The following is a 13958-nucleotide window of genomic DNA, read 5'->3' as shown; positions in this document are numbered from 1 at the left end:
ATCTCCCTGTGAATTCTACTTCTGTACCTGCGTCACTGATAAGCCAACATGCTATGCCAAATATTTGGCCACCTAGCATCAGCACAAACTGTTTCAGCTGGTTATGTCGAGAACAGCAAAGTCTAACTCTTAGCACCACTCAGAAGATCATGCATGATGCAGCAGTTAGCCCTTTCAGCCTTGTATATTTCTTCATATAACTACAGTGTTTTGTTTTTTTAACGTAAAGAAATTTCCAGAAAGACAACTCACAGACGAGAAAGAAGCAATTTTGCAATTTTGATTAAAGTTATGGATAATGCATCAAATTATACCATAAGGGCTGAAAGATCGTAAACAGACACTTATCGTAATCTTTGAAACACAAATAGCCTCTTTTCAATTTCCGTTAGAGGCGCCGCAAAAATACTCTTTCCATTTCCATATAATGTCGTCTCGGTCCTAAAATGTAAAAAAAAATAATAATTAACCCTTTGAAGGTTTTCGCCGTACATGTACGGCAGCGGTTTTCTGTCCCGCAAGGTATTTGCCGTACGGGTACGGTTCCAGCCCTCCGTTTGAAATTTCGCGCCATAATGACGATGAGCGCTCATCGGGAGGTGCTGCCACCTCTTAGCACTTACAAGATGCGTTTGAAATTGGTGCTGCCTTCTTGGGGAGATAAACAGAGCTGATTGCTAGCTTTAGCGCGTCGCTCAGACTGCGGCTACGCCCCTTTGGCGGTTTCGGTTTCGCCGCGTGATCGCAACGGAGGCGCGCGAAACGTCATCTTTTTCTTTGTCGGCACTCTCTTGCAGGGCGGTGGAAGTTGATTTCTACCTTGATTGGCGCTGCTCTTAGCTTGCTTATCAGCGCCGTTCGCGAGGTATTCTCGCTCTCAGTGGCAACGCGCTTTCGCGGTTTCGGTTCCGCCGCGTGATCGCAACGGAGGCGCGCGAAACGCGGTTTTTCTCTTTGTCGGCACGCTTTCGCAGGGGCGGCGGAAGTTGATTTCTATCTTGATTGGCACTGCTCTTAGCTTGTTTATCACCACTTGCTTATCAGCGCCGTTCGCGAGGTATTCTTGCTCTCCGCGGCAACGCGCTTACGCGAGAGGGTGCCTCAGACCTCTGCCCAAGGCAGCCGCACGCAGAGATGGCATGTGAGCTGGCATGTGAGCGCCAACACAACTCCTCGCTTCAAGAGAAGAGACACGCATTTTAGGTGTGCAGACTGCGATAAGGCACTGTGCGTAGACCCGTGTTTCAAGGAGTACCACGCTCGGAAATACTATTGAACATTTTGCAGTTCTGAGTGATGCCGACACCAAAATACTGTTCCTAATTATTTTTGACTATTTGTTCCCGACTTAATACATTTTGTACATTCAAGATCCGCAATAAAGTAATTTGACCACTTGGGAAAGTTTTTTTCAAAATAATTCGACCCTCAAAGGGTTAAAGAAAGGTTATTGCATACGTTTGCTTTGCTTTTTCGGTTCAAGAAAACATTTCTTGTCCTACTCAAACCCCAGCTACTGAAATTGCATAAAGACCGTCCCAAGTTTCGCGTTCCTAGGTTAATTTTCCCCATTTATTTCCTTTCTTGATGCCTGCATGACTTTTGCAATATTGGAGCCGACTTATGCCGCAAGGGTCAAAAGTGCTGGATAGAAGCGCACGACCTTACCTCTTGAGCAGGGCGTACAAGGGCGCCACGAGGCACGAGACGTCTTCAATCGACTTTCGGCTCTGGATCATCTCCAGCAGGATGAGGATGCGCTTCCACTGGGGTGACTCAGCCGGGTCCTGCTCTTCCGACGCATCCATCAGCCTGTTGGCAGATTAGTAAAACTATTTTAAATGAAATTCAGGTGTTTTATGAGTCAGTACCACAATCTGATTACGAGGCATGCCATAGTGGTGACCTCCTGGTTCATTTTGACCTCCTAGTACTCTTTAACATGCACTCTATGCACAGTATACAAGCATGTGCACGTTCTGCCCCCATCGGAATGCAACTGCTGCAGCTGGAATCAAACCCATGACCTTACACTCAGCACAGCAATGCCATAGCCACTGAGCTACAGTGGCGAATTGGCAGAGAAGCGACGCTGCAGCCTGATGCTTTGCCACAGAGGCCAAAACTCCCTGAGGCAAACTAAAGAATCAGAAACTGAGAAATAAAGAAGGGGCCATGGTAGACTGGTACTTCAACTAGGTATTTGTTTCCATATTTGCCTGCCTCCTCTCCCCCCGAACAATTTTGATTTGCATGTGAATGCTAGACAAGTGTGTTCATCAATGAATACTGAACCACTTGCCTCATCTTCTTAGCTTCCCGAACCGTCTTGGCTGGGCTCTGCCGCGACGTGCTAGTCCTCTGCAGAGGTTCCACGAGAAGGCTGCCGAAGGAACACACCTGCAAGTATATGCACGAAACATTCCGCAAGTTGTAAGCGAAAGCAGTACTTGCGCCAGACAGCCATCTGCAAACCTTCATACAGTCCACGCTTGATACAACAGATCTGCACGCAACATGTTTTCGGACACAACAGACCACTCGTCTCACTTTGTTTGGTCTGCCTATATTATCAAAGCAACATGTACCACTTTTGACAGACTCAGCTATAACGAACTATCAGTTACAATTTAAGTTTTTGGGAAAATTTGCTCAAGATGGTGCAAATACAATGTACTTTGCTGTGGTGATCCATGTGTGTGGCAGGGCACTGCACGCAATTATTTTTGGCCATTTGCAGAATCAGTGAATATGCACTTTTTCTTAAGGAATCAATGCACTAGTGGCAAGCTTCCCACTATGTAGTGCCGTGCTATGTGCTGCCGGCAGAGAGTATTGACGTTGACCACGCAAGCGGCCCACTGTTGGCTCGGTGCCTAGAAAGTGCCAATGGTGCCACTAGGCTTGATCAGCTTCGAAGCAAAGCCATAAAACTACCGTATTTACCCGCGTATAACCCGCCCCTGCGTATAACCCGCACCCCTAACTTTGAACTCGGCGGAAAAAAAAAACTCGCGTATAACCCGCACGTTTACCTGAAAAAAAAAATTAGCGCTAGAAAGATGCAACTCACACTCAGTGATCATTTCGTTTTCAGAACATTTATTCAAACGACCGCCACGACGTCACTGGTTATCCGATTCTTAATCGTCGCCGCTCTCACTACTGCCATCCGAGGCTTCATCGCCACTCTCCAAGACGTAGTCGTCCTCGGAACCATCCAAACTATTACTGATCGCACATTTTTTAAAGCTTTTGCGCACCAAATCGGCCGGTATCGCTTTCCACGCATCCACGATCCACTGGCACAGCAATGGAATATCAGGCCTTCGCACGCGTCCCGTCGGTGTGAGGGCGTAAATGCCGTCGGCCATCCACTGGGCATACAGCCGCTTCACGTGTGCCTTGAACGGCTTGTTCAGGCACACGTCGAGTGGCTGTAGCATGGACGTCATGCCGCCAAGTATTATGACGAGGTCGGTGCTGGTCTCGGCAAGGCGAGCCTTCACCGCATCAGTGCAGTGGCCTCTGAAGGAATCTAGTACGAGCATCGACCGGCGTGCCAGCAAGGCACCTGGTCTTCGCTCCCAGATTACTCGAAGCCAGTCACCGACTAGGCCACTGTTCATCCACGAATTTTCTTCCACACGCACAACGATTCCTGGGGGCAGTGGAATGCTAGGTAGCGTCTTGCGTTTGAAAATGACATACGGGCGCAGTTTCGTGCCGTCAGCCAAAGCGCATAGCATGACTGTGCAGCGCAGCTTGGCATTTCCGCCGGTCAGCACGCTGACTGATTTGGAGCCCTTTTTTTCCACGGTCGTGTCCATCGGCATCTCAAAGTACACAGGTGTTTGATCAGCATTTCCCACCTGAGACAGCAAATAGCTGTGCTCCTTCCGAAGTGCGATCACATATCGTTGAAAGTTCAACAACTTTTCCTCGTAGGCTTCAGGAAGTCGCTGGCACATGGTTGTTCGCCGCCGCATAGAAAATCCATGTCTTCGCATGAAGCGCTGAAGCCATCCACGGCTTGCACGAAACTCACGTGGAATGTTCAATTCCCGGGCCAACTTCAGGGCTTCCATTTGCGCCATCTCAGTCGAAACAGCGTGGCCACGACTTCTCTGCTCCTCAATGAACTTCGCAAGCTGCGTCTCGAGGTGGGGGTACGCGCCAGTCTTCGGACCCCGAAACGCTCGCCTGTCCCGGTTCGTTGCTTCGAGACTCTCTTTTTTCTTCCTCCAGTCGCGAATGCACGACTCGTCGACGTCATGCTGTCTTGCAGCAGCTCTGTTGCCGATTTCTTCGGCAGCGGCTATAATCTTTAGCTTCTCTTTCGCTGTGAAACACTGCCGTCGAGTTGCACTCATGATGCCAAAACAAAGCAGGCAAACAGTGCAAACTGGGGTAAGTACACTAAACAGCGCCTAACGCGAGGCTCAACAATGCTGGCCTTTCGTTGGCCCTTCATCGGCTTGACAAGCGTCGATGACGATGGGGATGGCGGACTACACGGGGAGGCCGCCGCACATTGCGGTGAAGCCGACCCCCCCTCCCCTCCCAAGGAAAAAATTTGCAGATAACCCGCACCCCCACTTTTTAAACGCGTTTTTTCACATTTTGGTGCGGGTTATACGTGAATAAATACGGTATATATGGCACTTCAAAAACAACCGCTGACAATCGCAAAATGCAACGTGTTGAGAACACTTTACTCCTTGTTGCATCAATTTGCACAAAATAGGATACTGGCAACAAGATTGGGCCATAGGTGGCAGCACCGTCATCGCGTTAGTGTGGATTGGCGGTGAGCGCCACAAATTGATATGTACACGGCGGCGCTTCAATGTGAGCGATCTGGGCCGACTGTATAGCAACTTTTTGCATGATTACGTGCATGATAATGATGGAAATACTTTTCAATTATTTTAAGACCCAACATTATTACGTTATTTGTTCTATTTATGAAAATAATGGCCGCTACCTTCTGTCAAGCTACCACCATGCTAAATAGCGCATTATATTAGCCTCCAGCAACTCAGTTTTGCGATGTACTGTGTCTGGCAACTGCAATTGTACATGTGATCTCTCGGATATTTTATCTCCGCTTCCCTTTTCTATTCAAAGTACCAAAGCGCAGAAATTTACCTGTGAGGTAAAATTATTTCTGCCTAGTGGAATATCCACATAGTAGAAGGGCATCTCCGGAATAGCTAAGGATTGTCACGTAACCACCAAGCGACAGCCCTACAATTAGTATACGCTCTAAGATAGATTTATCTTGCGACATGTTAATTACGCTTAAGACTTCTTTTTCTACTGCTGAGTGATCTCACGCCACCTCGTACATGTCTTGTGTTATCACAAAGATTGCGGAATGATCAAAACAAGTCAATACAAGAAATAGCTAAAAAAAAGTGGGTTCAGGTATCGCGACGACTACAGTAAAAGCTTGTTAATTCGGACTTCTAGGGACCGTAAATTATGTCCAAATTAACCGAATGTCCGAATTATCGAGCGGACAACAAAAACAATAAATGCACGACTTTCATCAACAAACCTTTACTGCGCAAAGTAATCGAGGATGCTCGTCTGCTTTCAAGCAGAAACCCGCGTGGATACTATTTTACGAAGTCCTTCCAGGTGCTTATAGCAGCTCGCATGCTGTCTGCAGTGTCCCAACAAAATTCTTCCAACACAGCAAGGGCCTCCACGGCTTCCTTCACAGTGCGAGGGGGGCCGAGGCTGCTCCTCTCGCGGCTTCTCTTCCTCCTTAGAATCTTCGCCGTGCAGCACGCCCCTGACAATTTCTTCTTCGGTAAGCGAGCCAGCTGTAACAACGCCGTCATCAATGCCGACGTAATCAGCGAGTGTCACCGCATCCGGCAGAACTCCTCCAAAATCCTCGCAGTCATCTCCATTGTCATCTAGCGACACTTCGGCCACTGCATCATCCCCAGGCTCACGCACAACGGAGTCACTGAGTCTAAAACAGTTGGCGACGACGTGCGCGGGCGTGTTGTGCCAAACGTAGGCAAGAATGTTGACCGCGCTCGAAAGATTCACGTCGTACTGCTTGCCGACGACTTCATGGCACAGGAGCATCCGTTCCAGCACGTGCCTGCGGTATTTGGTCTTGACATACTGAATTGTGCCTTGGTCCATCGGTTGGAGGGCCGATGTTGTGTTCGGCGGCAAGAAAACAACTTCTATGTTGTCCAGTCTGGTGACACTGTTATGCACACTACAATTGTCCAGCACCATTAACACTTTGCGGTTCCTTGCGGAAAACTGTCAGTCTAACTTCTGCATCCAGCCATGAAAAATTTCCGACATCATCCAGGCCTTTTTATTCGCTCGGTATTCCACCGGAAGAGCAGGCATATTCTTAAAGCACCGTGGCTTTTGTGCCTTTCCAATGTTGGCGGCTAAAAGAATGGTGACGCGTTCCTTCGACCTTTTGCCACCGATGCACGGATCTCCTTTCATGGTCACAGTCTTGTCTGGCAAAGCCTTAAAGAAAAGTGCTGTTTCATCAGCATTAAATATGTCATTTGGATCGTAGGCAGCGATGTGTTCGAGCAGCTGACCGTTCTTCCAGTTGTTGGCAACGTCTTCGTTGACAGCGCCTCTTTCGCCGTACACAGTCTTAAAAACGAGGCCATGTCGCTCTCTGAAGCGCGCACACCACCCTTCTGATGCCTTGAATGCATCGATATGCATCATCAGTGCAAACCTCTCGGCTTGCGCCATGATGAGGGGTCCACTCAATGGCAGATTTGCATTACGCGAGTCGACCACCCACCGAAGCAAAGCCTCTTCCAACTCTGGATGAGCTGCTGTTCGTAGACGCTTTCGTGACACTCGAAACTTCTCGCTTTCGAACGCCTGAAGAATGTGTTCTTCATTTTTCACATACGTGCTCAAGGTACTTCTTTTCACGTCGTACTTCTTCATGGCTTCTTGTCGAAGAGTCCGCCCTTCAGGGCCCGCAAAATTTCCACCTTGGTAGCCAAGTCCTTCGCCTCGTATTTCGGCCGCTTTGGCGGCGTTGCCATCGGCGGAGAATGCAGTGACACGGGTGCACAACAGAAAAGCACCAATAAAGTTAAATAACTGAGCTGCGCTAAATCCGGCGGTCCTCAGCAAAACAGCGTGCAAGGATGTAGCGCACCAACAGCAACAAAGCGACAAAATGGCCCCGTCGATAACGCCGACACATGCAAAAACAAGGAAAAGCACCCATCCAGCCACAAGTCGAGCCAAGTGGATTGGATTGGCCAAGTTTCAGCCACTTGATGTCAATGGCGATGCTGCGTTTGGGCAACGAGGCGTTGGTTTGGGTATCACTTTTATGCCGCGTTTGCCGTATTTTTGTTTTTGAGCCTCGGTGGCTGCCCGAATCGTCCGAATTATCCGAGGTGGGCTGGAATCCGTCCGAATTAACGAGAGTTTCGTCCCATAGACTCCTATATGTAATTGTAGGGACCAGGCGCGAAGGTCGAATTATCGAATTTTCCTAATTAACGGAAGTCAAATTAACGAGCTTTCACTGTACTTAATTTGTTTAAAACAAAGCCAATTTTTTTTTGAAGTGCTTGTATCAGAATCTAGCGATAAAATTTGAATAATCAGAACGAACAGAGCGTGTAACGATCACATATCAGGCACTCGATTATGCAGTCACCGATTTTACAGCAGTGTAAAGACTACAGCGCAAAGCCAAACAAGCCTCTTGAAAAGTAAGCTTCCAGGTGAGTAACAGGCACACCACTTGTGTGCTCTTACGGCACGGGGCGTGGCAAAGTGCGAGTCAGGGCCAGTTGCCAAAACGGCACCCGCCTTTTTAGTAAGCCTGACGACAACACTCTCTTTAGAAAGTGAAGCTGCTTACAAGCAGACTTTTGAAAACACTTCCAGAAATTGAACACAGGGTTCGAATTTTATTCTTCCATTTCATTTTTAATTCATTTCCTAGCATCGTGTCGAGCAGCAAATGCAATCAATATGGCTGCAAAGTTGCTGGTTCCTTGCCAGAAATGAAACGCACCATTCAATAAACGTAAATTAATACATGGACAAAATAGAACACCTTGCCTCACACAAAAAAATGTGGCAGCAAAAGTTGCAGTTTAAAAAAAAATATATATAAAACTGTCCTATAACAGCATCAAAGTGTTGTGCGAAATACAGAGTGCAATAAGCCTGAGCAATGTTGACGAGGAGCTTTTTAACAAAATTTATATGCCTTCTAAAGTTGGCATTGACACAGTCAAATCAACAAATGCCAGAGTTTTGCAATGTCAGGCCCTTGGTATTTAGTGTCACATCACTTAATCGCCATACCAGAGCTCACCTAGATCATACATTGCTAGTTTGCAAATTGAATTCTTATATGTACTGACGTTATTGCAGTTTCCTCTGGTTGCTCATCCTGTACCAGTTTTTAGCTATATCGAGCTGTATAACAATGCATAACTTGCAAAATGGCTTTTTGCCTTGAGTCAAAATTGATGCCTCTTATGTGCCTTATAACAGGAGGACCCGCTGCCATTGCAGTTTCAAACTTCGGGACCTCTGTCTGTATAACACACCAATAAATACTACACAGGTACCACTGATGATGAAACAATAAACTGAACTGAAAGACAGGATAAAGAACAGAACAGTGGAGCTCACTCTAGCTGTTCGGGTCTTCCATACCTTGCGCAATGCTCTGAGCACTGCCGAATGCTGAACGGCAGGTGGCGTGTCAAGGGCCAGGTCAACGAGAGTGTCAAGCAGCGCCACCTGATTCTCTTGGGGAAGTTTCTTCACCAAGTCCTTGTTCACCTGTGCAACAAAGGAAAGCAGTTTGTGGGCACAGAAGCTTGGCAGTGAAGCTACGCGCACAGAAGTTTGGCAACAACCCAAGATGGGGATATCGACACCATTTAATTGGTGCGTAATCATTTTGTTTACACTCCACCCATCACTGCACTAAGCAAAAGTTTAATGCAATGACTGGTGGAGTCCGGTGATCCACTTCCACACGGTCACAGCGGCACATCTTCAAACTTAGTTGGAATGACAACTGGGTTCAACATTACACACTATGCTGGAGCAATGGCGCATGAACGTGGAAACCAAGAAGCACTTTTTAGCACAAGTAGAACTTCATAAGGTACTGACTACAGCATATCCAAAGACATAACCATATGTGCATGGAAAATGAATACATAAGCGTGTGTCTTGTCTCATGGCATGGCAAGTCTGAAGAGTGCCTGCCTAGTGAACTGTGACATCTTCGTACTTCTGGGCTCCCACCCACCTCATAGCAATAACCAGAAGAGCTAGCCAATGAACATTCCAGTAACACATCTCAGCAGATCTACCGGGAAGCTATTGCTTGACTACTTCGACAATCAAACTCAGGTGGTTCGTGCTCAAACCTTTCGTTCGTAAAGATTAGCGAGGAAACAGCATTATTACAGTCGAACCCGACTATATCGAACTCGTTTACATCGAATTATTCTATATATCGAACAATTTCTGGTCACGGTATAGTTACAATGAGTATATATAGCAAAAATTACGCTTACATCGAACAAATATTGCAGTGACTCCCGATATATCGAACGTCAAGCGCCGGAAAAGTGCCCCCAGAAGTTGGCTTTCCCTCGCGGTAGCGGGGAAACCCGGCGGCGCGGCTCCATCCAACCGCTCTCCCTACCGTGACCGCGCTGCCTCGGGCTGTTCGGGCGAGCCGTCGACACTCCCCCTGTAGCGCATAGTGGAGTCTATTAGGCCACATCCTCCCTCTTTCTCTATCTTTCACTTGCCACCCCCTCTCCCCTGACGACGCTTCGCCGTGCTCTCTCACGGGTTGCAGAATCAAGCGTCCTTCCTTTCTTTAGATCACTATCTAGCGACACTCCCCAGCAAAAAATGATCCTGGCCCGCCTACAGCGCTTGCTCAGACAGCCAATCAGAGGCTCTTGTGCTCTCTTCGTGCAAGATGGCGAAAGTGCGACTTGTCAGGCTGCTTCTCTGGTTTATCGTGTTTGCGCCTTGTGGGCCTTCTCCCGCAGTGTTGCCGTGATGAAGCGGCAGAATTCGCCTTTCGTCGTGAAGCTCTAAATCATAAATCGCGTCGAACGCGATGAGAAGTTGGATGTCCCCGCAGCGTGCAAGATTCCGAGGAGCACTCTCGGCACGATTAGGGCTAAAGTGGCCAGACTCGCAACCCGGTGCCCATGGCGCCCGACGCGTACGCACGGCCGTGTACGAGGGGTTCTTCATACGTGCCGGTTTCCGCGTGCTCGGTAAGGACTGTAAATTCTGATCAATGCGACGAAGCCGTTGCCGGTGTTGCCGAAGTTTGGAGCGAGCTGTCAAAATGTCCGGGACATTCGAATCAAGGGTGAACGAGTTTGTGAGTGCAGATGATGCTGTCGCGACCACGGTAGAGGCCGGAAACGAAGACTACATCGCCGACATCGTACCGAGCACAAATGAAAGTAGGCACATTGAGGAAAGCAACTACGGTCCTTTGCCTACATCCTCCGAAGTGATTGGTGCACTCTCATTAGTCCGGCGCTTCTGCGCGAATGCGAAAGGTTGCGGCCTCAGATGCTCCGACTCCTTTGACAACGTGGGGAAGTGCGTGCGTCGCAGGCAGCGAAATTGCCCAAGCAGAAGAAAATGCTAGAAAACTAAGCTAGTTTCGTTAATAAAGTGATTTTATAAATGGTATGTGCTTTTATGACATCCAATTATTTAGCAGGCTTATATCGAATTATGCTCTATATCGAACTGATAGGCGTTTTTTTGCGAGTTCGATATAGCCGGGTTTGACTGTATAAGACATGTTCCACATCTTTCATAAAACATAGAACAGAGTACCTTTCAGTCATTTGGTGCCAACGTGAACTTACCACTTGAAGTGCCATGGTAGCCACGGAATCACAGCCCTGGCACGTCTTTGTGCTGCGCAGTGCATTTTCCAATGTCTCTACAGCGCCTTCGATGTCAGCCAGTCGATGAACTGCCCCCAAGTTGTACTTTGCAAAGCAAGCCTCGAGCAGATGTGCCTCAGCAGCAGGTAGTGACGACGTGGGTGCGATGTCGCGAGCTTCAGGACCAAGCGTCGCTGTGATCACTTTCACAGCTGCCTCCAGCATGGCCTGCGTGGTTTACATTGTAATTATTACGGATGTAAAAACTCACAAAAACACAGAAAACCCCACCCATAGAGATAGACAGACATGGAAGAAAAGGGGGGTTACTACACACAATGCCACCGCAGTGCAACAGCAATCAACTTCTAAGCAAGAGTTCATGGGCGCAACTGTCTGGCTGCAGCGGCAACATTCCAAATGAGGCAGAATGAAACAATACTGCTGTACAGTGATAGCAGTGAATTTCAAAGAAATGCAATCCTGCAGTGGTTGTGTGGAAACTAGCACGAAAAGTATTCAGTCTCCTATCAAGTTCACGTTAATGTAATCATATACTGGAAACAGTGAAAAGTAAGCATGATAGCAATTGTAGACTGGCATCAGAGAAGGCAGAAAGCAGCATGGTCTCAACTTTAGGAAATTAATGAGCTCTGCTTGAAAGGCAATTGTTGTCACATTGTAGTGATGGTTAAGAACGTCATGAACTTAACTATTTGTTGAGTGAACAGTGGTCTAGTGTAACTGTGGTTAGCTGGTGGTGAAGAACGGTCACCGAAAAAATATAAACAATGTATATGCGTGAAAATGGTTCACATCGTCACAATTTTCACAGATTTGAATTATTTGTATGATAACACATACATGCTCTTATGTCCTGTCAAATTGTCTTTGAGGTTCCGGCGCTCTCACTATCTGGCTTAGCTAGGTCTTCGAAAGCGAAGCAGCACATCTACGTGTGGTTGAGCAGTTTCATACATTGTTACAGTCATGTGTGCGATTTCATAACACAATGAGCTGACAGCATAATGCAGGTCACAGGGATACTTAAGGGTGTCTGCCAAGTTTACATTTCCAAATTCCCCGAGTTTTCCAGGTTTTCCACGAATGCTTTTGCAATATTCCGAGTGACACCGAACTTTATGTCAAGAAGAGCTGACACCATGTCGCCCGATGCTGTCACTCTCTAGTAAGCATGCTAAAAATTAAAAAAAAACGGCTTAACCCGGTTTGAATAGTAAGGAGAAGTATTTATTTTATTGAAGAAGAAAACAAAAGAGAGGGTTAGTAAAATGTACCGCGAATAAAATATCTTAAAAAAACAACGGCAAAGCCCATTGCAAATCAAGTCGAACATTTTCAAATACGATTAAAAAGAGATGCTTACAGAAGCAAATATTTTCGAATATGAGCTATCAACTGATAGCAAGCTCACTGGTATGAGGCCCGAACTTTGTCACAAGTGAGATTCCCTCTGAGCAGCTGGAAAGTCAATACGCCAACTGCCCTGACATACTCTCAGCCTGCACACAACACCGCAGTGTTGCGTGTCTCTGCTTTAAAGGGTTATTTTGGCTTGGATGAGGGACATCTGCATCTCTGCATGTCAGCCAACACTTTGCTTTTTGAGCTCAAGCTCCCTCGAAAAATCGGCAGTACATGGCACCCAACGGCAAGAAACTTAATAGTGAACGTCGAAGCCGCTTGGCCTAGCGTTGCCGCGGCCGTGGCTATGGCTGCCAGCGGGTCTGCGTGCGAAAGCCCCGGTTTTAAGGCGACAAGATAACCCAAACGACAGCGGTGGTGGCTTTGATTAATGCCGTTTAGGACCTGCGGTCACGGCAAAACGTCCGAAAAATCAGACGGCGAAGGGTTCTTGCGTCCAAAATTTTAGTTTTTCTACACTGACTCTGTAGGGTACGTGGTGGTGCCACAAAGCCGTCCAAGTTATTGGGCATGTCCCCAAAATTCGGGCGTCCGGAAAATTGGTCTTGACTGTACACTGGTAGCCCCTCCAGCCGACGACATGGCGTCAAAGAGGATTCATTATGATTCCTCTCCGTTACTTGAGCCAGCATTAGCATGACTTTCGTTCCCTTTCAAAAAAATTGCAGCTAATTTTTCCTCATAGAAGCACAAGTTCCCTGAATTATCCCTGAGTATTTCCAGACTCTTTGAAATCCCTGAGAATTCCTGGTTTCCCCAGTTGGTAGACACCCTGCACTTGCCAACTTATGTGACTAAAAAGCAGCCGTGTGCACCAGCTTGCACCAAGGGCCACCCCAGTTCCACAACAGTCGAACAGCGATAGCATCACAAACATGCATCATCATCGTCATAAGCATGATGATGATGGTAAAACATGCATATAACAAAGAAAATCTGAAATTTTTCTCGCTGATATTTGCACATAACGAACACATGCTTATACAAGAAAATTGGATATCACAATGCATTTTTACACTGAATGCGACTTCGTTATAAAGCAGTTCAACTGTATAGTATTAACACCATAGCATTAAGGGCCCTGTGTCGCAGAAAATCTGGCGTCGGCATCCCGCATCACAAAAATCATCTTGAACTACGCATACCCAACCACGCAGACCCTCCGTGTAGCTAAAGAAGTTACTGAACTACAGTGGAATCTCGACAAGCGGAAATTGCTTAAACGGAGCTGCCTCTTAAACGGAACACCATTCTCATGGTTGGTTGGTTTTCTATTCATGCAATTGTATTCAGCTCTGTCACTCAGTAAATGGAACTCCTAATAAAGGGAGCCAATTTCCATGGTCCCTTGAGGTTCTCTTTAAATAGAGTCCACTGTAATTGAATTTCTCAAAGTAAAATACGTCAGAAAAATTGTAAAGCACAGCTTACACACAACCTACAGACATGATAGTCTTGGACTGTAATTTTAACATATAAAAAAATATAATTCTGTTATGTGGAATCTCAAACACAAACCCCACTTCCAGCGTTTCTATCATTCATAGACCGACCACGGCATCCGAGATTGGC

At 47.0% G+C, this 13958-nt stretch overlaps 1 protein-coding gene across 3 annotated transcripts in view; it reads right to left on the bottom strand.

The window, feature by feature from the left end:
* The window catches only part of l(2)k09022 (HEAT repeat containing 1 homolog l(2)k09022), a 107384-nt gene that overhangs the window by 38562 nt on the left and 54864 nt on the right, over nucleotides 1-13958 (bottom strand). For all 3 annotated transcript variants that reach the window (XM_055069069.1, XM_055069070.1, XM_055069071.2), the window contains exons 20-23: nucleotides 10920-11168; nucleotides 8707-8835; nucleotides 2303-2400; nucleotides 1669-1812 (exon numbers count right to left, since the gene is read on the bottom strand). In XM_055069069.1, the coding sequence (XP_054925044.1) occupies nucleotides 1669-1812; nucleotides 2303-2400; nucleotides 8707-8835; nucleotides 10920-11168 (620 nt within the window). The remainder of the gene's footprint in view (nucleotides 1-1668; nucleotides 1813-2302; nucleotides 2401-8706; nucleotides 8836-10919; nucleotides 11169-13958) is intronic.

This window comes from Dermacentor andersoni, chromosome 9, assembly GCF_023375885.2.
Source record: "Dermacentor andersoni chromosome 9, qqDerAnde1_hic_scaffold, whole genome shotgun sequence".
Classification (NCBI taxonomy): Eukaryota; Metazoa; Arthropoda; class Arachnida; order Ixodida; family Ixodidae; genus Dermacentor; species Dermacentor andersoni.
The sequence above is the reverse complement of the archived record's forward strand: the minus strand, read 5'-3'. Positions and strand labels throughout refer to the sequence as shown.